Genomic DNA, 25,539 nt, shown 5'->3' on the forward strand with positions numbered 1-25,539 from the left:
AAATTAACCGTGTGGTTTTCTTTATTAAAATTCTGTCTGGGTATCAATATATAATCACAAAACAGCACAATTAACCACCACAACAAGAACCATCCTTCTGAGAAGAGAAGCCAAGAGATCTACAGATTAGAAAACTCTAGTCAAAAGCATTAGCCTTTTTCTGCCCTAAAATTTTACAGAATAGGTCTGGCTCTTCCAGAGATGGAGGAGGGATTCTAGACAGGAGACACTTTCATGAAGAAACAACTTACCTCTGGTTCCCAATACTGTGAATATCAGGAACCCTGCTCTGTATAATGTTTATTATACATCAGAACTTAGGGTATCCCAGTTCTAAATTGCATTAGTGAAGGGAGGAAGGGAGGAACGGTAGTAAGGGGAGTAAGGGAAGAAGGGAAGAAGGAAGGGAGAGAGGGAGGAAATATATTGGCTGGCACTCGAAAGCAAAAAGCCCACCCAGCAGAGCTTGTGGAGCACAGGTGCAATATATTTTGTGAAATCAGTCATACTCAGGTGGGCCATTAGATGCTCCAATGGCTGAAGCTTAAAACTGATTTAATGAATATTATTAAAATGTTCTGTATTTATATAGAAAGTCAGAACTTCCATGTCAAAGCCAACAAATTAATTAAATCTGTTTTTAGTTCCGCTCAACAAACATTTCTTAAGCACCTGCTTTGCTCAAGGGGCAGTAGTGAGTTGCTAGGGATTCTGAGATTTAAAAAAAAATGACATTGCTTGTGCCTTCAAGAAGCTTACATTCTACTGAAAGGATGTAAAAAGTATAATATAAAGTATGAAGTGGTGAGGGCAAAGGAGAAAATCAGACCAAGAGATCCAGGAAAATCTGAAGAGGGACAGGAAAACAAGATATGGATATGAATAAAATATTACAACATGGATTGACACTTAAGAGAAATACTTTCTCAAAAAAACACTTTCTCCATGAAGCCTTCCTACCTACTTTGAGTTCCAATCATCTCTTCTATCTCCTGACATCCATTGCACTAATATACTATTCCATCCAGTGTTTGATTATAGCTTTCCTTTCATTGTTTCCTATAAATCTTCCCTTTCCAACTAGAGTATAAGCCTCTTGAGGGCAAGGCCCCTGTCTTCTTCTTGTATCACTCTAGAACCTACAATAGAACTGGGTACAGATTAGTAGCTCAAAAAATACTTGCTGATTAGTTGTATATCATCATCATTTCAAAAAAAAGGAAAAGTAAATTAAAAAGGCTGGATAAATACATTCTAGGTTATACCAACTTGATATTTTAATTATTCCTCAGACTCTGTATCCTAAATGTAACTGTAAGCATTTAAATCTTGTCTATAATTTATTCCTTGCAAATCTTCCTGAGAGGCAGTGCTTAGTATAGATGAAGCCACTGATATATTGGTGACCAAGCTCCTTGACCAGGGTCATAGAGCCCATCACAGAGAACAAGATCAGGACTAGGCCTCCCTATAAACCATTTGAAATCCTTAAAAATCGTGCTGACACTACATTCCTCACTGTAAGGTACAAAGTTCCCAGGAGCTGTCCCTTCCTAATGCCTACTTTGCTAGGAAATAGCTGTGTGACATTGGGCAAACTGTCTCCTTCTCTGGGTTTCAATTTCCTATTATGTGAAGCAGGAGGATGGAACAAATGATTTCTAGAATTCCTTCCAGCTCTCGAATCCTATGTATGATTTTATTTAGGAAGTTAGTTTATATTTGATTCCAGTATGATAATTCAGAGTACCTGGCATATAGATACAGACATACACATACATACATGTACGCACATCGATGCACACACACACACACACACATATGGAGTACTTCATTATGCACTGGGTAGAAGGTTAAAGTTTAAGCACACACTCATCAACAACCCAACAGTACTAGGCTAAAGAATGAAAAATGGACAGTTCATAGACAGATAATTGTTATTGTTTTTTTATTCTTCACAAAACATGTATAATCCTTGGTAATCATTTGTTTGTGTTATCTAAATTACCGTCAACTTTGAAATCCAGTTTGTCATCCTCATCTGTGATTTATGTCACACCATGTAAAAGACATGATGATTTGGATCTAATAAGACATTTATCTTCATGAAAGAGGCCAGTGGAATCCTGAGCAAAGGGTGACTTCCTCTACCCTCATTACTGTTAACTCAACACAGAGTTCTTAATTTCTCCCAATGAACTGAAACCTGACAGTCTCACTTAATGGTGATGACCAAAACCAGGGCAACAATCCACCCTTTTAATGAAGTTGAACTAATATAGCCATACTGAACTAATACCCAGGCTTTGTTCCCAAGACACCGATGCACACACTACTTCTTAATACAGCCAAGGAAGCTGTGGCTAAGGAAGGCAGCAGCTACTGGCAACAGCTCTAAAGAGACCACTAACCTTTCTTAGACTCTGAGGTTGTCTTATAGGCAGTATATAAAATATATAAAATCAGGAATAATATTAATTTCACTCCTTGACTTAAGCCAATTATAGTGTCCTGCCAATTATTTGTTATTGTTCTGTTGTCTTCAGTCATGTCTGACTCTTTGTGACCCCATTTGGGGTTTTCTTGGCAAAGATTCTTGCCATTTCCTTCTCTAGATCATTTTACAGATGAGGAAACTGAGGCAAAAAGGGTCAAGTGACTTGCTTAGAGTCACACAGCTAGTAAGTGTCTGAGGCTGATTTTGAACTTGGGAAGATGAGTCTTCCTGACTCCAGGCCTGGCAAGTCAATCCACTTTGCCACCTAGCTACCCCAGGTCAATTAAGGTATGGGTAGTTAGGTGGTGGATCAGCTTGCCAGGCCTGGAGTCAGGAAGATCCATCTTCTTGAGTTCAAATTCTATTACTGTGCCCAGAAATGATGTGAATTCGTTAAAAGAAAACCTACCCACTCACCACAGTGAGGACAGGAAAGGAAGTTAGAAAACATGCATTTATTAAGTGCCTGACTATGAACCAGGCACCGAAGGAAGCACTCTACAATTATTATCTCATTTAATTCTCACAACAATTCTTTAACATAGGTCGCTTGTTATCACCCTTATTTTTACAGTTCAGGAAACTGAGGCAAGTGGAGACTGAATGATAGCCCAGGTTACACAGCTAGTAAGCATCTGAGGCTCCACTTGAACTCAGGTCTTCCTGATTCTAGGCCCAGCTGTCTTTCCGTTTGACACCTAGCTGCCTCAAAAAAGCAAACTATGAGATACGACAAAAGGAAATGAGATAAATAATTGTCTGAACACACACACACACACATCTCTGTCATTTAACTCACTTTCATTATCTACCTATACAAAATAAAAAATAAACTTAAAAACATATATGGTTTATTAAAATTATTGCCATTACTCTTATTATTTACTGTGGAACACATTAAAGAAAACAATGAATGTGATCCTGCAAGTGATTAGAAAGAAAAAAGCTCAGTTTGAGGCTAAATCAACTCTTTTAGGTGATTAGGACACTTGAACATTTTACCAGCCTAGATCCTCATTCTCAGGTAAGGCATATCTACAAAGGTGAAATAATATCCCTCTCACCACTGAAACAGTTTCCTTAATTAACAAGCATTTACCAAGTACAAGTTAAATTCAGGGGATACAAATGATGCCTTTCTTTTGGGGGAATAACATGTATCCATATAAATGAATCTCTTCTCTTCCCTCTTGTCCTCTTTCTTCCCCTCTCCCCCTCTCCTCTCCTCTTCGTCTCCTCCTCTCCTCTCTTCCCCCCTCTCCATCTCTCTTCTCTCCTCTCTCTTCCTCCTCTCTTCTCCCCTCTCCTCTCCTTTCCCCTCTCCTCCCCTCCTCTCCTCAAATACAAAGAAAGTATTTTCAGGGCCTGGAGGCCCCAGGAAAAGTGTCATCTAGGAGGTGGAAGCTAGTGCCCTCCAGGCAGAGGGAACAGCTTGAGCCAAGCCATGGAGACAAGGAGATGGAATCTTGTATGTAAGGAATGGCAACTAAACTAGTTTTGTTAGAACACAATGTATGAACAGAAGTAATGTTTAATAAGCCTGGAAAGGTGGGTTGAAACTAGGTGGTACAGTGGATAGAGCACTGGGCCCTGAGTTCAAATATGGCCTCAGACACTTACTAGCTATGTGACCTTGGGAAAGTCACTTAAACTTCTTTCTGCTTCAGTTTCTTCAGCTGGAAAATGAAGATAATATTTGCACCTACCTCACAGGGTAGTTGTGAGGATCAAATGAGATGATTGTAAAGTATCTTGTGCAGCACCTGGAAGGCAGAAGGCACTTGATAAATGCTTCTTCCTTCCCTTCTCCTTGTAAAGGGCTTTACATGCCAGAGTTTTGCATTTTATTCTAGAGGCAATAGGAACCATTGGAGGTTTCTGAGTAGAGGAGCGACATGGTCAGAATATTTAGGAATGCTACTTTGGCAGCTGTGTGGAAGATGGATTGCAACCCAAGTAGGTCAATTAAGTAGGCTATAGCAATAGTCCAGGCTATAATAATAATAACTAGAATTTACGTAGTGTTTTAAGGTTTACAAAGCACTCTACATATGCTATCTCATTTGAGTCTCACAACACCCTTGTGAGGTTGTGCTATTATTATCCCTATTTACAGATAAGGAAATTGAGGTATTGGTCTAGAATCACACAGTTAGTCAAGTGTCAGTGGCCAGATTTGCGTTTAGGGATTTTTCTGACTTTAAGTAGTGTTTTTACTCAATGTGTCACCTGGCTAAGAGGTGAGACATGATGAGGTGTATGCAGTTGTAACAGGTCCTCTGAAGGCAGAATCCACGAGATGATTGGATGGAGAGATGGAGAAGAGTAAAGGGTCAAGAATAACTCTGGAGTTGTGAAATGGGGGGATTGGGAGGCTGGTAGTGCATTTGATAGATATAGAAAAGCTAGAAAGAGCAGTGAGGTTGGGAGGGAAGCTTTTGTACAATTGAAGATGTTTGCAGGACATCCAATTGGCAATGTCCAATAGGCAGTTGTTGATGCCCAGGAGGAGAAGACCTACAGAGAGGGCTCTGGGAATCACCTGCACAGAAATGCCCACTGAACACATGCACACTGACTACATCACTTAAAGAGAGAAGAGAGAGGAGAGAGATCAGGACAGAGCATTGGGGTAAACCCAGAGTGAGGGTACTACACATGATCCAATCAATGAAACTTGGTTGGGGTGGGCAGAGATGTAGTAGAACCAAGAGAGACCCACGGGGGGAGGTTGATGAATAGCATCAAAAGCTACAGAGAAGTCAAAAGGTATGAGGGCTAGAACTAGCTTTTAAGAACTCACTGGTTATTCTGGAGACAGCAGATTTTCTTAAGTGATGAAGTAAGAAGCCATATTTTGAGGCATTAAGAAGTGAAAGGAGAAGAAAGCAGAGGCAATAATTGTAAACAGTTTTTTTTCTAGAAGTTTGGCTTTGAGTTAGAGGGTAGATATTAGATGACAGTTTGCAGTGCCAAATGAAGTGGGTTTCCATGTGAATCCTGTCTCAGATACCAATTCTTGTTTATAAAGATTTGCAAAATACTTTCTTTACAGTTCTGTGAGATAGGGGTGTAATAGAGGCTTATTATACCCCCATTTTACAGATGAAGAAGTCAGAGAGGTTCAGTGATTTACCCAGGCACACACAGCCAGTAATCGGCAGTATGTGGAATTGAACCCAGATCTTAGAATTCAAATCAAGTATCTTTTCTATTATTCCTTGCTGTCTCCAGATTGTGCATGAGCTGTGGGAATCACTTACCCCAAATCTCATATCATTCATTCTTACAGCCTCAGTAACCATTCTTAGCAACACAGTTATTTATTTCATTTAAGAAATTAAACAATGGTAATTTAACGTTGTCCTACAGTACTGTAATGCTTTACACCTGCCTTCCGGCTAAGGATTTCAAGCTGCTTTACAAATAAACATTTTGATATCTTATTTACAGATGAACAATCTTTGGTACAAAGAATGTGAGACATTGGGAAGGATCTGGACTTGGGTCCAGGGTTTGGATCTTGCCTCTGATACTTTACTAGTTGTGACCTTCATCTGTTCATCTGTAAAGTGGGTGTGAAAATGCCTGTAGGTACCTACCTCATACAGCTGTAGTGATAATTAAATGAGACAATATATACAAAACTCCTAAAAAAAAAAGTAGCCAAATAGCTGTCACCTATGGGTATCATTATTATTCATTCCTAATTTACAACACAGAAACAATTTTAAGCATTCGAAGATACATTCAGTCAAGTACAAGGGAGGAAAGTGTCATATGCAATCTCCTCCCATCCCTATCATAAATAATTAAAAGAAAGAAAGCACAATCACAAAGTAGTAGGGTTCAATCCAGTCCTGCTTCTACTTACTCTGCAATATGGCTGGAGCTCTGTCAAGTCTGCCTTACAGGAAGCCATCCTGATAGGTGCTAGCAAGAGGATAGTGACCACCACTGTAATGGGTGCTTGGCTACAAGTCTCCAAGCCCATTTTCCAGGCCCAAACCTTGTGAAGCCAAGAAATCTACGCCAAAATCACACCAAACATCTCCTTTAAAAACCAGGCTCTCTCTAGAAGCTTCTCTGTCTTTAGTGTCCCCCTCCCCAGCATCAGCACGTGGATGATGGCTACATTTCTCCCCTTGGATCAGAGGGCATCGCCTGAGGCCCTGAGCTCTGCCACTAATTCTGCAGTTTTTCAAATCACCAACCTCTGCATCAGATGCTGCTCTTCTTCCCACTGCCATACACTCCGTTTCCTGAAGAGAATGACACTCATTCTATGACATTCAACATCTTGGTACAAAAATTAAAGCATTTTCTTTTTTGATTTCCATCTTGCTGCACCTGTTCAGCATCTCCTCTCACCACTCCCCTTCTTTTCTTTTATTGTAATGAGCCTGGTACAATACATTGTTATGTCTTCAGGTTTCACCCTTGATGAAATAACTTTTCTTTAGTTCTTAAGAACTGCATTATACATTTTCCTTCTGCTGAAAGAAACTGCTCCTGCCTCTCTAAAGTGTTTGGGTTTTTCTTTAAAAAATTTTTTTTCCTTTCATGTTTTATATGATTGTACATGCATAACCTATATCTGATTGCTTACTGTTTCAGGCAGAGAGGAACAGAGGGAGGAAGAGAGGGACAGAATTTGAAACTCAAAACTTTTTTTTTTAAGTGTTAAAATTGTTTTTAACAGGGGAAAAATAAAAATGTATATATATATATTTTTCCTTCTTAAAGGACTTATATTAAGATGAAAAACTGTTCTCTGATGAATGAGAAGTACATAAACCTATAAAATCCATTTTTAAAACAGTGTATGCACTTTGGGGCATTGTGAGCAAGCAGATTTGAGTTTGCTGGGGAAGAGGGGGTAAAATTTCAAGAAGGCCTGAGCACTAAGTATTGGGTCCAGAGATCTCATGTGAGTGTTCAGTACCAAGTCTGCTCAGGTCTGGAAATGCAACTCTTAGATTCGTTAGCAAGTTTTTGCTCCAGATGGTGGGGCTATGCTCCTGTGGGCATCTCTCTGTAGGGTACCGGCAACTTAGTTCATCAAGGCTTACAGAGGGGAGGCAGAGGCAGACAAGGGAGGTGATTAGGCTGTTCCATGGCCTCATTTTTATGCATGGTTTAATATGTAACCTTTTGTTTTCTTTCTTTTTGCTTTTTGGCAGTGCACCTGGTCAGGTTGCTACATTCTTCTAGGATGCCTGGCATTTTCTGCAGGCACACTATGAACCCTGTATACAGCCCCTTTGTTCTGAAGTTATGAAGCTCACTTCTCTTTCAGGGCATTCCTTGTTGCCTTTTCTAACTAAATTTAGTGCAAGGCTCTGCCTTACCCAGAAAAAATGGACAAGATCTGACATGTTCATGTTTTTAATTCAGTCTTTGCAGTTTCTGATTTTTTTTAATTGGGAGTCTTAAAAAGGGAGACATAATAAAGAATTTTGGAAAGGAGCACCATCCTCTGTTCTTAAAGGGGGTCTCAAGTTCTCCTCCAGTGGTGAAAAGGAAGGCAATCTGAAAGATGCAACAGCTACTTGTAATGGCAAAATGTGGCAAAACAGATCTACAGAGTTAAGGCCAGATGAAAACAAGGTCTTTACAGATCTCTCCTTCTGATCTCACAGTTACCATGTTGGGAAACTGGCAGGTCTTCTTGAGAGTTCACCTTATCTTTTCCATCTGATTTCCACTGTCTTTTGCTAATTTATTTTTTTGGTAGGGGAGTGGCTCAGCGCTGCGACTTCATAGGCATGGGGAAACATCCTCCACTGATAATGGAAATTATAATAATAACTAGAATTTATATAGCACTTTAAGGTTTGCAAAGCACTATTATTATCCCCAGTTTATAGTGGAGGAAACTAAGACAGATGGAAGTGAAATGACTTGCCCAAGGTCACATAGCTTGTCAATGTCTAAGGTCACGTTTGAACTCGGGTCTTCTTGACTCCAGGCCAGTTAGTGCTCTAACTACTGCTCAGCCTAGCTGCTAGACACAGATCAGCAACTTGTTTGTGATAGCTATTAAGCTTCTTTTGGGTGTGATGAAACCTACAGACCCTTTCTCAGAATAATGTTTTTAAATACATAAAAGATGTAGTATTACAAAGGAAATCCATTATACTAAATATAGTTTTCAAAATCTTTTATTAAAAAAAAAAGACCAATTTCATTGACCTCAAGTTTAAATACACCACCTTAGAGGGCTGTCTGGGGGCAATGAGAGGTTAAGTGATTTGCCCATTGCCACTCTGCTAGTAGGTGCTGGAGACAGTCCTGGATCCCAGATACCTCTAAGGCTGGCCCTCTCTCCATTATAGCAAGTTTATTCAGAATTAATTTTAACAGCTAGCATTTCTATAGTGCTCTAAGGTGTGCCAAGGGGGAAAGGTTCAGGGTCTTAGGACTCCATAGTTAGTAAGTGTATAGGTAGCACTTAAACACAGATCTCCCTGACTCAACGTCCTGTCTTCTGTCCACTGCACCACCTAGCTGCCTGCCTGGCACCTGCAAAATGGGTGACCTTGGGCAAATAGCCTCTCTCAACCTCTGTTTCCTCAGCTATAAAATGAGGAGGTTGATGAATCAGATGACCTCTGAGATTCCCTCCAGTTCTAAATGCATGACCACAGGGTATCATTTCTGAGGAGGTGATTTTTTTCTGATAACTTCAACCATATCACTTATGGATGGACACACCTGAGATCCGTAAAGGAAGCAAGGTCATTAAGCAGTCAAAAGAGATGCCATGGGGCCGCTAAGTGGCGCAATGAATAGAGCAGTGGCCCTGGAGTCAGGAGGTCCTGAGCTCAAATTCGACCTCAGACACTTAACACTTACTAGACCTGTAACCTTGGGCAAGTCACTTAACCCCATTGCCCTGCCTTCCCCCCTCCAAAAAATAAACAACAACAAAAAAGAGATACTGCAAAGCCCATAAAAGACATGCAATTTGTTTGCAAGAGAAGCCCTCAGGCCCTCACTCAGAGTCTCTTCACTTTCTTTATTGTTGTCATTGTTGTTCAGTCGTTTCCAACTCTTCAAGACCCTATATGGGGTTTTCTTGGCAAAGATAGCTGAAATAGTGCTGGAGTAGTCTGCCATTTCCTTCTCTGGCTCATTTTACAGATGAGGAAACTGAGGCAAACAGGTTAAGTGACTTGCCTAGGGTCACACAGCTAGTAAGTGTGTGAGGCCAGATCTGAACTCAGGAAGATGATGGATGAGTCTTTTTTTTTTCTTTTTGGAGGGGGGAAGGCAGGACAATTGGGGTTAAGTGACTTGCCCAAGGTCACTCAGCTAGTAAGTATTAAGTGTCTGAGGCTGGATTTGAACTCAGGTCTTCCTGATTCCAGGGCTGGTGCTCTATTCACTGTGTCACGGAGCCTTCCCCAGATGAGTCTTTCTGATTTCAGGGCCACGCACTTTATCCACTGTGGTTGCCTACTTTCTTTAGGCACAGCTATAACAGCTAGGGGGTACAATGGAGAGTGCATTGGACTTGGAATCCGGAAGATTTGAGTTCCAATATGGCCTCAGATATTTACCAGATATGTGATCCCCTAGCTAAGTCACTTAACTGCTCTCTGCCTCCATTTCCCCAACTGTAAGATGAGGATAACAATAGCACCTACATCCCAGGGCTTTTGTGAAGACAACATATTTGTAAAGTGCTTTGCACACCTGAAAGTGCTATATAAATGCTGGCTGTTACTTTTATTATTACCATCTCATAGGATTGCTTTGAGAACCAAATTAGATAATATGTAAAGCATTTTCCAAACCTTAAAGTGCTATATAAATGCTGGCTATTATTTGAACCCAGGCCCTTTGACCCCAGAATCAGTACTCCTTCTATTATACTAAGCTTGTCATAAATTAGATTTATAAAAAATATACAATGGTATCTCGATTTCTTCAAGTTTTATACATCAAATCTTCTAAAAGTGATCTCTGGTCATCAATCTAATTTTATCTCCAACATATACATGCACATTCATGATGCTACCTCCATTCTGACCATCACCTCCCATCTCTCCTTCCACCAGAGCCTGGTACTCCACCCCTGAGATGTTAGCTGCTGTATGAGCTGTGCTTCCATCTTCTCTTGCCTGAATCCAGGCCCCGAGACCATTCCCCAGCCATCTCTGCCATGTTATATTAACCTTTGCCATTCTAGCTCCACATTATGTGTTGTCTTCCTCCATTAGAACATCAACTCCTTGAGGGCAAGGATTATTTTTGCTTCCTTGCATTTGAAACCCTAGAGAGTAACATAGAGCTTAATACAATGGAAGTGCTGAACTGAGGCTTTATCTGAGGCACATGCACACAAATGAGCATTATGTTATTCATACATATCCCGCATCACAAAGGATATTTCCCAAAGCTTCAGATGCTGTGAGAATTAATAGTACTTAAAAATCCCACAAAGTATGACTACATCAAAGACTGTAATTCTGGGATGGTGACTATCAGTTGATCAAATAGTCAACTATCAAAGGGACCGCTAATGGAACCAAAAGAAGGAATTAAAAGAAAAAAACCAACAACAAAAAACTAAAGGACCTGGGGAGTGGGAAGCAGATGACATATGCTAATATCTGGCCCAAAAATTCATTTGAAAAAGATAAAATAAATCTCAAGAAAATTGGAAAGAGTGGGAGAAATGAAAGGAACAGAGGCAAGTAAAAAGAGAATCAAGGAACTATCTGTTCAATTTTCCCTCCACATCCCTAAGGGTCCATGTTGCTTCCATTTTAGTATCCTTGATCATCTTGGCTCTTCATTGGAATACCCAGAATACCAGGACAGGCCACCAGTAAGAGATTTCCCTAAGGTCATGGCTTAGCTGACTTAGGTGATATCTTATCATGGCTCACTGAGCTCAGTAGTTCCAATTAATCACACAGGGGAGGCTCTCAATTCTCAGACAATGTGTTGAAAGTGATGAGCCCCATAAAAGTAGCAACATAGGCTTTGTGACATTCAAATATTCACTTGGCTTTGGGGCTACAGTTTATACAGAGAGATCAATATGGTATCTCTCCACCCCAAAACAGAATTAGTGTTTACCAGGTCACCATTAACTCCAAGAGTACTGAATTCTTCAGAAAGCCAGTGTCCCAGGGAAAAAATTGCTAATTGGCTTACAAAGCCAGAGATCACCTTTGTAAACAATCCAGTGGGTAAAAAATGGCAGAAGGCAAAGAGAGAAAGAACAAAATCTAACAGAACTAGACCACCTGGAACCCAGAGAGAAAGGAGGATACTTACCTTCATCTTGATAATCCGACATAAAAGATGCATCTGACACTAAGCTAGGGCCATGAGTCCCACTGGGATTGTCTTCAGAGCTGTCCTGCCCAAAGTAATTTTCAGGTTGGTCACCTCCTTAAAAAAAGGAGAAAGAAAAACATTTAAAAAAGAAAGGAATAGGCTTATATCATATTGTGAATATTTTTTTAAAAGAATTCTAAAGAGGTCTTCTGGTAGACACAAAGAACTTCTTTATTTCTTTTTGAAGGCCGCTTTGAGCACCCAAATATTAACACCTTAAAATTTAAATTGCATGGGTTAAGGAAATAAGTGGCACAAAACAATCTGCAAGTCATCAATACACTTTCTTGCTGCCTGAACAACAAGAAGAATAGATTAATGATAAGAACTGCCATTTTGCTGCATTCTTACATTGTGAGGCAGTGAAAACTCATTTGAAAAAGATAAATTAAATCTTAAGAAAATTAGAAAGAGGAAAAAAATGGAAGGAACAGAGGTAAGTAAAAGAAAAAAAAGGAATTATCCATTCAATATCCCCTCCATATCCCTAAGGGTTCCCATGCTTCCATTTTAGTATCCTAGGTCTTCTTGGCTCTTCACTGGAATACCCAACATCCTGTGTGGTAGCATGGCAGATAGATAGAGCACTGGACTGGGAATCAGGAGGACACTAGCTATTTGGCCCTGCAGAAGTCACTAAATCTTTCTCAGTCTTGGTTTCCTTATCTGTAAAATGAGGATAATAATAGCACCTACCTAGTTGAGTTATTGTAAGGATAAAATGAGATCACACGAGTAAAATGCTTTGAAAACTTCATATAAATGCTAGCTGCTGCTGTTATTCTGTACCCCTGCAAACAACTGGCTCATTCTGTGACCCGACACAAATAATGTATCTACAACTCTTGTTTCCACTGATGCCTTAGGAGTTTGGTCTAAGAGTTAATATTTGGTTGTGCAAAGTCATAATAAATAATGACAATAACAGACATATTTATAGAGAAAGTGCTTTAAGGTTTGCAAAGTGCTTTATGCAGATCATCTACACCTAGGAGAAAAGGCATCCTGAAGTTCCAGAATTAAAACATTGTTGAAAATTAAAAATTAAAACATCTTTGCATCCAAGCTATCAAACTGGAAGGTACCCTAGAGATCCTCAGGGCTGACAGTCTCACTTTACAAATGAGGAAACTGAGCTCTAGACAGTCGAAGTGACTTGCCTAGGGTTACAGAAACAATAAGATGCAAGAGCAGAATTCAAACCCAGTTCCTCTGTCTCCCAATTCAGTGTCTTCCCCCATGACAACATTCCCACTTTTATCTGAGTACTTTCACTTTATATGACACTCATCTTCCATAAGTGGCCAGCACTAAAAGAGGACCTCAGCTGTGCAGGTACTTCAAAAGATACTGAAGCAAGATGGTAGCTGCTTGGGGGGAGAGAAAGCCAAGGCTCTGCTTAACTCATCCAAACAGAGGCTCGGATTGCTGATAACAAGACGACAGCTGCACTCTTCATTTCACAATCAGCAAACACTGAAAAAGGATTTTTCACTGAATTTACTATGATCTCCAATACTAATTTCCAACCACACCAGTGCTAATCTCAGTAAACACTGGAGGGGTTTTGGCCCTGAATTCTAACTAGGGAACACTGAACTTCCAAAGAGTTGATATTGTCCCTCTTAAAAACTTTATGCTCTGCAATTAAATTGGTGGGAGGGCAGGTAGTGAAGACTGGCAAAGAGGGAGGGTGGCAGTGGATGCCTTATTTTGTCATTTTTGGGGAAGGATGTGACCATCTGATCTAAATCTAACCCCCTTTTATGCTCAAGGAAAGCAGGAGACAGGGTGATCTAAAGACAAGAGGACCTCAGAAACTGCAGAGTTTATTACAGAGGGAAAAGGGAAAAAGCCAGAATTCTCACAGACAGCCCAGTCTCTGGGCCCCACACAGCAGGAATGTTCTCCTAGCTGGTCTACTGGGTAATACTGACTAGACATTAAAGAGCAGAGGAAAAAAAAAGACAAGAGCACAACAGCTATGGTTGAGGCACCACTGTGTAATTTTCATTCTAACTAGAAATGCTCTTAAATACCAGGCAGAGGTATAATATACTCAGATTTCATAACACGGCAAAGCTGCTGAAATAGCATTACCAGTGCAATCTGCAGAGAAAGAGTGTTGGGCAGGATACTGACAAGCCTGATAGGTCTGCTCTCTTAAAAGAATTTTTTTCTCCCTTTGGATCGGACCAAAATTCATTATAAAAAAGAAAGCAAAATCAAGCTTGGGGTTTGGGTTGCCTAATACAGATTATCTCTTCCAGGATAAAGTCATAGAATGCTAGATTTTTTTAATATGAAACCTCAGAGGTCATCTAGTCAAATTCCATTCTCTTTTACAGATCAGGGAAATTGGAACCAAAAGAAGGGAAGTGACTTTTCTAAGGCCACATAGCAAGTTGGTGGCAGAGCTAGGATTTGAGCTGAGATCTTCAAATCCAGGATGCTCTTTTTCTCGGAGGGTCACTTAAAATCACTGTCCTGCACCCCAGATTATTTAGTTTATCCCAAAAGTTTGACAAATGCATTGCCTTAGCAAAAACCTACTATCATGTAGAATATCTACGAGGCTCTCAAACATTCACACAGCTCAGAAGGAGCCCTTGATTCTAAAGTCATTTTTTTTTCAGTTGTGTCTGACTCTCCATGACCCCATTTGGGGTTTTCTTGGTAAAGATATTGCAGTGGTTTGTCATTTCCTTCTCCAGCTACTTTTACAAATGAAGAAAATGAGGCAAAAAGGGTTTAGTGACTTGCCCAGAGTCACACAGCTAGTAAGTGTCTGAGGCCATATTTGAACTCAGGAAGACAAGTCTTCCTGACCCCAGGGCCATCCTCTGCACCATCTAGCTGCCCCTTGTCTCTGAAGTCTTGTCCCAAATACCTGTATGGACCTGGCACTCAAAGCATGAGCTGTAAGGGGATGAGTCAGCTCCACCATGATTTCTATGGCTTCCGGTGTGACTATCCCAAGGCTGGCATTTAAACCCCCAAATCTAAATTCAGGACAGTTACTTTAATACAGTATGGTATATAGCTCACATGAGAGTAGCACCAATCCCAGATCAGTGCTCTCCGTGGTTGGGGAAAACACAGAACACTTTGAAAAGAGGTTTTTGTACACAAGCTTAATTAGTTTCCGGTGATGGAGTTATCCTCAGTCCCACTTCAAGGGGCACACGTCCCTTGAGCAATCTAAAGGAAAGAGAGAGAAAGGAGGAGGAGCAATACTATATCCTTGGCATTATGGATGCAGAAAAGCTGACATGATTATGAAGGTTATACCTCTTCAAGCCCCATGGGCAAAAGGCTGCCTCAAACTGTAGTACTGTTGGCAAGCCTTGTCAGTTCTAAACTCCATTTTCAAGATTTCTCTACGTATCTGCCAATACAGGACCAGTTGATTACTCCCCCAGTCCAGTGGGATCTGACATCAATGATCCCAAGCTATAGTGACAGAGGCTTCCCCTTGGTGTCTCTCCAATTAGAATTTAGGAACTCCATTTGTTTAGAACAGCTCTCCCACTGGAGAGCCACCCTGCCAAAGGAGACAGAGACATCTCGGAGACAGCTCAACTTAGAATCAATCTCTATCTCTACAGATGCTTATTTTAACATACCACTGTATACCTTAATTAATCACAACTTGTACTGTCTTGTCTATTTCAAAATGAGATTTGGGGAAATGGAAAGAGGGCTCCCTTGCTTTTAGCTGGGATTTTGTTCCTCTCTTCCAATATCTTAAGAATTGGGTACTAGATACTGTATTTAATATTTCCACGGGCAGGTTCTCCACTGGATATCATGCCTTGGGGCCTCCAAGGGAGATGGTTGGCTTTACTGTTCCTTCCTGAAAGTGAAATAAAATTTCATTCATGCTTCATAGAGTGATAAGTTAGGAATTTCTGAGGGTTGAAGTAGGAAGAGGAAGCAGCTTTGTGTCAGGTGCAAGGTAATTATTTGCTAGGGTTTCTGTGCTATTTGTTTTAATTCCCTGTGTTTTCATTAACAGCTAATGACTCCTCCTCGCCTTCCCTCCCCTTAAAATTCAGAAACAATAGCTTGGCCACTAGAATTTGGCTTTTTTTTTCCTACCAGGGACTCAGACAGCTGTTGCTGCTCCATAAACTTTATGGAGAAGTGAATTAAACTGTTAAAAACTTCCACTTTCCAATTCAATTCTAAATAAAACAGAGGGGAGAAAATGAAGTACTGATTATGTGCCTCTTGTAACTATTTTGACTCATGTCAAACCACTCATGACCTGAAACTGTAGGTGCTATTTAAGGACCATGAAGGTGTCTTATTTGTAACTACTTTGATATGTTAGACCTCTGTGATGGTTTTTTAGGAAAAATGAGAAAGGGGAAGGGGGAGTGGAGAGAAAAAGGAGAAGAGAGAAAAGAAAAAGAGGAAGATGAAGGTAAAAGAAGGGAAAGGAAAGGAAAAGAAGGACAAAAAAAGCAGTAGAGAAAGGAGAAAAAGAGGGAGAGAGAGACAAGGAAAAATCTGAAAAATAGTGTTTAGAACTTACAACACATTCCACAATGACTGAAGTTTGAGACACCTTTTCACCACTGGGTCTTAAGTAGGTGTACCAATCATAATCAAAGAGATTTCTATTTACATAGTACCACAGACACATTTCTATGAATATTCAAAGAGGCTCTGGCCCCCTTAGGTGTCACAAGGAAGAAGGAAGGAAGGGAAGGAGGAAGAAAAGAAAGCAAGGAAGGAGAAGAAGGAAGAAGGAAAGTAGAGAGGGAGAGAAGAAAGGAAAGAAGGAAGAAAAAAGGGAGGAAGGAAAGAAAGAAGGGAGGGAAGGCGGAAGGAAGGACCTTGAGAACAAAAAAACAAAAATAACTCCTGGAAAACACAAAGATTTATTTACCTCTTTCTATGCCAGGGGCCAAAGATTTTCTGGCACTTGCTAGTGCTGTGTTTGTCTTTCATTTCTCCTCTAAATAATTATGAGAGATGTAATGAAAAATTTATCCACATCAGCAGTCAATTCCTTACATGGATATATTCCTTTTGCAAGGAGAGTTCTTCATCTAGATTTCTAGAGGCCAGTTTTGCTACTGCTTCATTAAATGCCTTTGGGAGGCATCAGGGAATCAAGGTGGACTGAGTCCTGTTTGCATTCTTGTGCTGGTGGTTGTTGGAGGGGATAGATGGAAGGACAGGTCCCTGACTCCAGTTAATATCTAAGAGCCCATGAGAAACACAGCTTCCCTCTTTAAACTAATGAGCCCTCACTAAAATGCCACAAATAAAGGTCTCTGATCCAAATCCTGTTAGCTTTCATGCTTGGCAGTGTTAATATTGCCAGGTTTTCATGGACTAATTTAACAGTAACACACTTCCCAAAGCTGAACTGCATCGAGATGAACAATGCCTCAGCTTATCACTCCTTATTATAACCACTAGTCTAAGTTATTGAACAGAACACACAACTAGAGAGACAGATCAGTACAGATGCATCCATACATGTAAATGTTATTCGCATGTAAATATATTACCTCAGGACATTTGCAACGCTAAGGCGAAGGTCCTGTCAACATTTCCATTATAAATTACATACCTTTTTGCACATACTCATGTATTAGAAAATGTATGGTGTTTCCTACAGAACATCTTAGAGGCTTCACTGCTTTCTAAATATCCATTTGGATTTGCGTGGTTAGCTCTTGTGATTAATCCATGTGTGGTGAAGGTCTCAGATTCTTCTCTGTACAATGCTGCCTGATTTCCTGTCCATCTCCTTTTCTCTTCTACAGCTATCCATAACTCAGTGTACTCACATATTCTTTTTTTTTTTTCCTCCAAAGACCTAACGAGAAGGGGAATGGTACCAAAGGCCAGAGGACTAACATGTGGCAAAAAAAAAAAAAAAGAGAACAGTTGCTATTTATTATCACTTTAAAGAGATGTATCAACCTGATCTTGACTGCACAAGGAGTGAATTCAACCTAAAACTAATCCCCTCCATTTAGGAGGATACAGTTTACCAATTACATAAATTAAGAGCAAAATTAACAGGCTATTTAAAAGCCACTTGTGTTGCTGAGGGGAAAGGAAAGATGGGGGAGGAGATAGCAATGCCATTAAAATGACCAGAAATGGGACTATATTGCAATAGATTAGGCTATTATATTCCAGAACATTCATTGCTACAATGGCTCTGAATCCTAAAACCAAAAGGGCAGCACTGTTTAATATTCATGAAATGAAGCACATCTCTCACCTGATTGGGCAGGAAGGTGTCAATCCACAACCAATGGAAAAATTCTCTTTTCCAGAAGAGGACTCTGAATGATGCAGTTTTTCAGTTTGTCCAGTAGGGTGAGCTGCAGTGTGCAGCATTGTCCTAACTCTATAAAGAAATGTGCTACAGGACCACCAGCTGAACACTCCTGCTGCTCCTTTTTTCCTCTCCCCCAACAGAAAACTGCTAGGAGGTTTGATGTTGTTGTTGTTGTTTTTTTTTAAAACCATTCCTAGGTCTCATGCAAAGGCTAAACATACTGGCATTAATGAGCCAGAGAGTTAATAGCAACAAATACAAACTAGACAATTAAACAGTGAGGTCTCAAACCATGAGCTTTAAGCAGATGAGTCCATCATTCCCAGCTCAGGCTAACACAACCATACACACACTGTTCAATTGAAAAGAGCAAACTCAGAATAAGTGAGTAATGGAGGCACCTCGGAAGAATCATGACATGGGAACAAATATACTTAAAAACAAAACAGATTTCCTTCATTTGTTACATGTGAGAAAAGAAGTTCAAATCTTATCTCTGACATATTTTTACTTGTGTGACCTCATACAAATTACTTAACCTCTCTGGGGCTCAGCTTCCTCATCTGCAAAATGGGGAGAAGGAAGGACTGGCTTAGATCGCCTCTAAGGTCCCTTCTAGCTATAAATCTACCATGTTATGATATATGAAGGCACCCTGACAATCAAGCAATTCTACCTGGAAGTTGCTAGCACAAATGTCTCCTCCTTCCATCTTTTCACATCTTTCTATTACTACTCTCAGTTCACTGCGTTCGCAACATTTCTTGTCTCAGCATAAAATGTTCCAACTTTCTTCCCCCCAAGATAAAAGGAAAAAGTTAGCTTTGAATTCAGGTGTTTTGTAAGTTATGATCCTGGTGGGAAAAAAAAACAAAGCAGTTTTAATAACTACAGTCCTATAAATGGGTAATGTTTATTTCAACCAAAGGGCGCTGAACTTGAAGTGAGGAGTCTTGGCTCTATTACTAATTTGCAGTTGTTTGGTTGGATGTTATCCTTCATTCTCAAATAGGACCAAAATGACACCACTATGTTGGGGTTAAGGTACAGGGTGTCCAACAGTGGCTGATCAGACCAATATGAGCTTGGAAGACTCTACCACAAGTCAGGCACAAATAGTGCATACGAACATTTGGAGTAGAGTGGCTCTACATTTGCACATCTCATGTTTCTTCTGAGCTACTGCAATACTGCTTTGTTCACATAGCATAGCACCTTCTTTGATGCGGGTATACCATGCTGGGCGGTCTTGTGTCAGTGTCTCCCATGTAATGCAGTAAGTAAGATCTCGGGCAAGTCATTTATGCTCTTTGAGCCTGAGTTTCTTCTTCTTTAAAATGAGGATATTGGGCTAGATGGTCTCTAAAGTCTCTTCCAGCCCTAAAAATCCATGCATTTAAGATTTTGGATGTTGATGGATCTCTGGACAGTTAAAAGCCTAAAATCAGTAAGGGTTTGGAACCCAGTAACTTACTAATAATTATTAAACATGAAAACAAATACTCCATTCAAATAATCCATGTTGATCAAAGTCAGCATTTCTCTTTTTGAAACAACTTTTCTATAGTTCTTCATAGTATAAGAGAAGCCACAGGTTATAGTGGATAGAAAGCTGGGCCTAAGACTAGGAAGACCTAAATTCAAGTCACACTAACTGTATGAAGCTAGGCAAGTCTACAAATCTCTTGTCCTACTTGGTTCTCTAAAACTATAAATTGCACAAGAAGTGCTGACTTGCAGGTAGAGGGAGTTTCCTGAGCGGGGAATTCCCTATACAAATGAATCCACAAGTTCAGACCCTCTCCTATCCTAATACCATAAAGTCATTTAATAACGTGATCACATTGTAGGTATAAGAGAAATGTTTCTGTTGAGTTTTAAGATCCAAAAAGCTCTTTTTTGTATGACAGACTTTGGTATGTACAAATTTTTAAAAAACCATATAGCATTTTAGGCAACTATACCTAAGCTTGACTACATGTTTATCAGTATTCTTCTTGCCCTTCAATAAATTCAACAATTTTTTTTTTATTGAGCACCAAATGCATGCAAGGCACTGTGCTGAATCTGAGAGATTAAAAATGAAAACTGCAAAACAACAACAATAATAGTTTTTTCCTTCCAAAGAGGAAGCAGAATGGAGAGAAAAATAAGACATATATACAAATGACATAAGAATATAAGAGAGCATATGATCATGGCAGAGGAGGGAATCAAAACACGGCACTAGAAGGGAGCTCACTACTTCAAGGAATGGATCATTCTATTTTTGGGCAGTTTCACACAGAAAGTAGATAAGAGTTGTTTGGGACATTGTTTAAGGAAGTCATGCATGCTCAAGGTGGGGGGTTACAAGATGGTGTCTCTCTGAGCTTCCACGAGCTGCATGTGGCAGCAGAAAGTACCAAATTTGGGGGTTGAAGGCCCAGGTCTACCATGGGATCTTGGGGGAGTCATCTTATCACTTCCAAAGTTAACAAAGCAAAGATATATATTTTTCTCCTCTTTTTACATGAATTTCCCAGTCACCAAAGCAAATGTTCAATTTTCCTAACTGAAAACTGGTACAGCACTTTGCATAATTTCCAATATGTCTTCATTCTCTTTATTCCTCTCGATCCCTAATTATATCTCACTACTTCACAGAAAACTAACCAATTTGTTCCACAGCCAAATGAAATCTGAATTATTTTTGTATTCTCAATCTGGCTTTATTTTTTAAGAGAACTTTCTCTTCTTCTTTTCAATAATTTTAATAAATTAGAAAATTTAAAAACAAATGCTTTGAAAACTATATCATAAATGTAAGCTGCTATTATTAACTCATCTTGATCACTCCCAAAAAACTTCCTCTTAGTTTCCCCCTTACTTTTCAGAGAACTACTAATTGCTTACAGCTTCTGATGCAAATACATAAATTCTCATATAGTCTATTGTATGTTTTGCCATGTTCATGTATATGATTTCATCAGTGAAGGGAACTTGCCATCTGGGAATTCCTTTGCCACTGCAAATCAACAATTGTTTTGCAATTTATAGTTTTAGAGACTTGTCTTGGCTCACTGAGAGAAAACATGACTTGCCCATGGTCGCACTGCCAGTGCACCAAACATAGGACTTGAACCCGGGACTTCTCCATGCTTAGACTGGCTCTCTCACCTCTACAATATGCTACCTATAAGAAGAGCTCACATTTATAGAGAGAACACTTAATGCTTTGCAAAATGCTTCATACCTACACTCTCTCATTTGAACCTCACAACAACCTTAAAACATCACAGACATTATTCATTTTATTTTACAGATGGGGAAATTGGAACCCAAAGAAGTTAAGCAACTGGCCTAACTGCTATGAAAGGCAGGTTTTGGGATCCCCATCCTTCTTGACTCCAAATCCAGCATTCTTTCCACTATACTGGTCGGTGGAGATCTACCAAGGTTGAAATCTTCAAACGAGAAATGATGAGGACCTCCTTTATAAGAGGAAGAGGAAGAGGAAAAGGAGAGCTGACGTTTATATGGAACTCGGGTTTGCAAAAAAACTTTACATATGTCATCTCATTTGACCCTCACAACAACCCTGTGAAGTAGACGCTATTATTATCCCCATTTTACAGTTAAAGGAAACTGAGGCAGAGCTTGAGCAACATGCCCAGTATCACACAGCTTGTTAAGTGTCTGAGGCAGTATTTGAACTCAGGTCTTCCTGGTGCTGCATCCACTGTATTACATAGCTGCTTCTGAAAAGGGGACTGGAGGAAAAAAAGAGATCCAGATTTCCACTAGAGATTTATACTAAGTAGTCTATAGATAACATGAGCATGTATAAATTAATAGGAATAAGTTTAAAAAAAAACAGAATTCAGGTCAAATTGTACTTTGCAGCTCTTAAAATATGGGTCACATGTGGTTAGTATATTAATGGAATATCTTTAGGCAACTCAGTGGTACAGTGGTAAAGAGTGCTAATACTTGGAGTCAGGAAGACCTGAGCTCAAATTCTGCCACATATTTTACAAGCTGTGTAACCCTGGACAAGTCACCTAACTTCTCTTAGCCTCAGTTTCCTTATCTGTAAAAATGGGAATAATAATAGCACCTGCCTCTCATAGTGTTGTTGGAAGGATTAAGTGAAATAACATATGTACAGTGTTTTTAACAACCTTAAAGTGCTTAAAATGCTTGGGAATGCCAACCAGTAAATATTGATTGAACTCTTAGTATGTGCCAGGCACTGTGCTAAACTCAGGGGACACAAAGAAAGGCAAAAGATCATTCCTCTTCTCCAGGAGTTCAGAGTCCAGTGCAACATGATGCCAAATTTTCACAGCCAGTGGCAAGCCTGGCACCTACTGGAAATGCCCCTCCTGCAGCTGGGGCAGATAAGGAATGACAAGATTAGTTCAGTGGCTTGTGGAAGTCCTGGGTAAGCTCCAGAGCAGGCAGTGTGTTGCTTTGCTTTTGTATCTCCAGTTCCTAGAACAATGCCCGGCACACAGTATACACTTCATAAATGCTTATCGGTTTAGGTCTGTCACAACCCAAAAACTTTCAGAGGGGAATCCTAAGCAAGCAAAAACCTCTTTAAGTTTTGCCAGTGAGGAAAAAATATCCTAAATCAGGGATAATTGACCTTTTTATGTCCTACACCTTTTGGTAGTCTGATGAAACCTATGGATCCCTTCTCAGAATGTTTCTGACAGCATAAAACAAAATTATTAGGATTACAAAGAAAACAATTATATTGAAATACTTATCAATTTAAAAAAAAGTCACAGACCCCAGGTTAAAACTCTTTTTCCAGATGGAAATGTGACCAAATAGATGTGTCAGGAAGAATATCCACCAGATTCCTTCATTATGTGAAATGGGCTAGTTCTTTTCCTTAAATTTTACTGAAATTATCTTCAAGATTTCATTGGCTCAGAGAACATTAAGGCCACCAGTGCTGCTTCCTAGTCATTCAAGTACAAAAAGTCATGGGAGTTTGGGTTATTCCCAGATACTTGACTAGTGGATCAACCATGGGCAACTCAAGTGCAAGGGAACTACACTCAGCTGATCAGTGCAGTGACCCTGATGCATATCCTTCATCTGATATACTGAGGTAAATCTCCTTTCTTAACTCTTAGATGGAATATGTGTCTCATTTCACTTTACTCTTGAATCCAAACTAGCCTGGTCAGCTTTGACCTGCAAAAACAGATGCACAAGGAATATAGCTCTCAACAGTCACATGAGAGCCAGTGAAGTGAATAGAGATCTAGCCTCAAAGTCAAAAATATCTGAGTTCAAGCCTGTTGCATACTAGCTGTGTGACCCTGGGCAAGTAATAACTTCTCAGTGCCCCAGGCAAGTTTCTAAATGTAAGAGCTACTGGTCTGCATTGGTAAATGATGCTTTCTCACCAAGAGCTCACTATACTAATGATATTCAATATTTAATTTTTTAAAACGCACATACCCTAAATAAAGAACCAACATTATATGTGTGCATTTTTATATGTGGGCGTGGGGGGATTGGCCAATGGGGGCTCTCTCCCTGTAGTAGTAGCAGAGTTCTCTGCCTGCTCCAAGGATGGAACCTCCATTGGCTAGTCCCTCATTTCATGCAGATCATACAATTATCTTGCCCAGAGTAGAGCAACTCATTTCTTAGAAACAATGGAGATAAAATGAATGCCTGCCTTACCATTGTTTGGGTTATTTAAGTAAGCATAAGCTATCCTAAAAGATGTAGGTATTGATAAGACTCATAAGCCTTTTTAAATTATTTGGTCCAAAAACATGAAGACCCATTCCCAGATCCTATATTCGAATCAGGAGTTTTCCACCCCTTGCACTACAGAGTTTGAGGTGGGAGAACCAAACAATTGCTATTCAAAAGAAATTGCAATTTTCTTTCGTTATTTTGGGAATACTGTCGAGGCATCCATTAGATCAGCTACTGAACCTAAATTCTCTAAAAACTATATGCCAAACTTGACTTTTTTGGCAGTTAAGCATTTCATGAATCCTGTTATGGAACAACAAGCACGTGTTATTAGATTGGTTGCTTAACAACTAACTTTTGCACAGGCTTTCCCTCTCACTGATTTGTGAAATTAATTTGAGTGAGATGATAAGGGCTTCTCTCAGGCCTCTGGGAGCACTCTGTACTGTTCTCCTCTTACCCCATCCCACTTTGCATTAGAATTATTTTTACACGTGGATCATACATGGAGGGATTTGACCTTGCAGGTATTCCTAAGACTTCCTCTAAGTGTTCATGTCATCAATCTGTCCTTCATTATGGCTTTTTAATTTTATTTATATTAGCTTACAACACAAGCAGTGTGGTGCAGTAGACAGAAAGCAGGCTTAAAAGCCACAAAGGGCCTGTGTTCAAATTCTGCATCAGACACAACCTTGCTATGTGACCCTGAGCAAGTTACCACCTCTCACTGCTCTAGGCAAATTTCTAAAACTACAGATTACAGATTAGGTGTTAACCTTCACTGATAGATGGAGTTTTCTCACCTATAAGAATGAAATAATCTATCTAACCCTTAAACAGCAGCTAGGTGGTGCATGGATAGAGCATGGACCTTGAGTCAGGAAGCTCTGAATTCAAATCTGGCCTCAGACACTTACTAGCTGAGTGATCCTAGGCAAGTCATTTAACCTCTATTTGCTTTAATCTACCAGAGAAGGAAATGGCAAATCACTCCAGTATCTTTGCCAAGAAAACCCCGTGAATATCATACACAACTGAGTAACAAGAAGTCCCTATCTCTAACTTGTGTAAAACTTTTGCAATATCAATAGTCTGTAACTGCACAGATTTCTCATGGAAATGTAACACTTCTTTCTCCTCCATCCCGGTCTACTTTCCTTCCTTTGGAAGTAATGTCCTCAATATTTCTCCTTTGAAATTTTGCCAAGGTTAGTAAATTCACTGCATCCTCCTGTGAAAATGGATGGCTGGAATATGCCTCCAGATTGGTATATCTTATTCAAAAGAAACAAAAATAGGTATGTTAAGGAAGTATACCCAAATGAGAAACTCTAGGAATCAGAGTGAGGAAGCATGGTGGACAGGAGTCAGCTGAAAATCAACAGGGGAAGAATTAGAAGGGATGTCATCACTATAGTATACTACAAACCACCTGAACAAGCAAGCAGCAAGGAAGAAAGCAAGCATTCAGCATGCATGGACAATGTTCTTATATACCGCTTACAAATATTTTCTTGTTAATCCTCCCAACAAACCTAAGAGGGAGGTGCTATTATCATTCCCATATTACAGTTGAAGAAACTGAGGCAGACAAAGGTTTAAGTGCTTTGCCCAGGATCATATAGCTAGCAAGCATCTCAGGCTGGATTTGAACACA

General features: G+C 39.8%; 1 protein-coding gene across 3 annotated transcripts in view; it reads right to left on the minus strand.

Annotated features, from left to right (window-relative positions):
- SKAP1 (src kinase associated phosphoprotein 1) overlaps nt 1–25,539 on the minus strand; it is a 391,122-nt gene that overhangs the window by 288,925 nt on the left and 76,658 nt on the right. For all 3 annotated transcript variants that reach the window (XM_069064333.1, XM_069064332.1, XM_069064334.1), the window contains exon 4: nt 11,792–11,908. In XM_069064333.1, coding sequence (XP_068920434.1) covers nt 11,792–11,908 — 117 coding nt within the window. The remainder of the gene's footprint in view (nt 1–11,791; nt 11,909–25,539) is intronic.

The sequence above is a fragment of the Petaurus breviceps genome, unplaced genomic scaffold (genome assembly GCF_028583685.1).
Source record: "Petaurus breviceps papuanus isolate PSGF00001 unplaced genomic scaffold, PetGlider_PUasm1.0 90630, whole genome shotgun sequence".
Taxonomy (NCBI): Eukaryota; Metazoa; Chordata; class Mammalia; order Diprotodontia; family Petauridae; genus Petaurus; species Petaurus breviceps.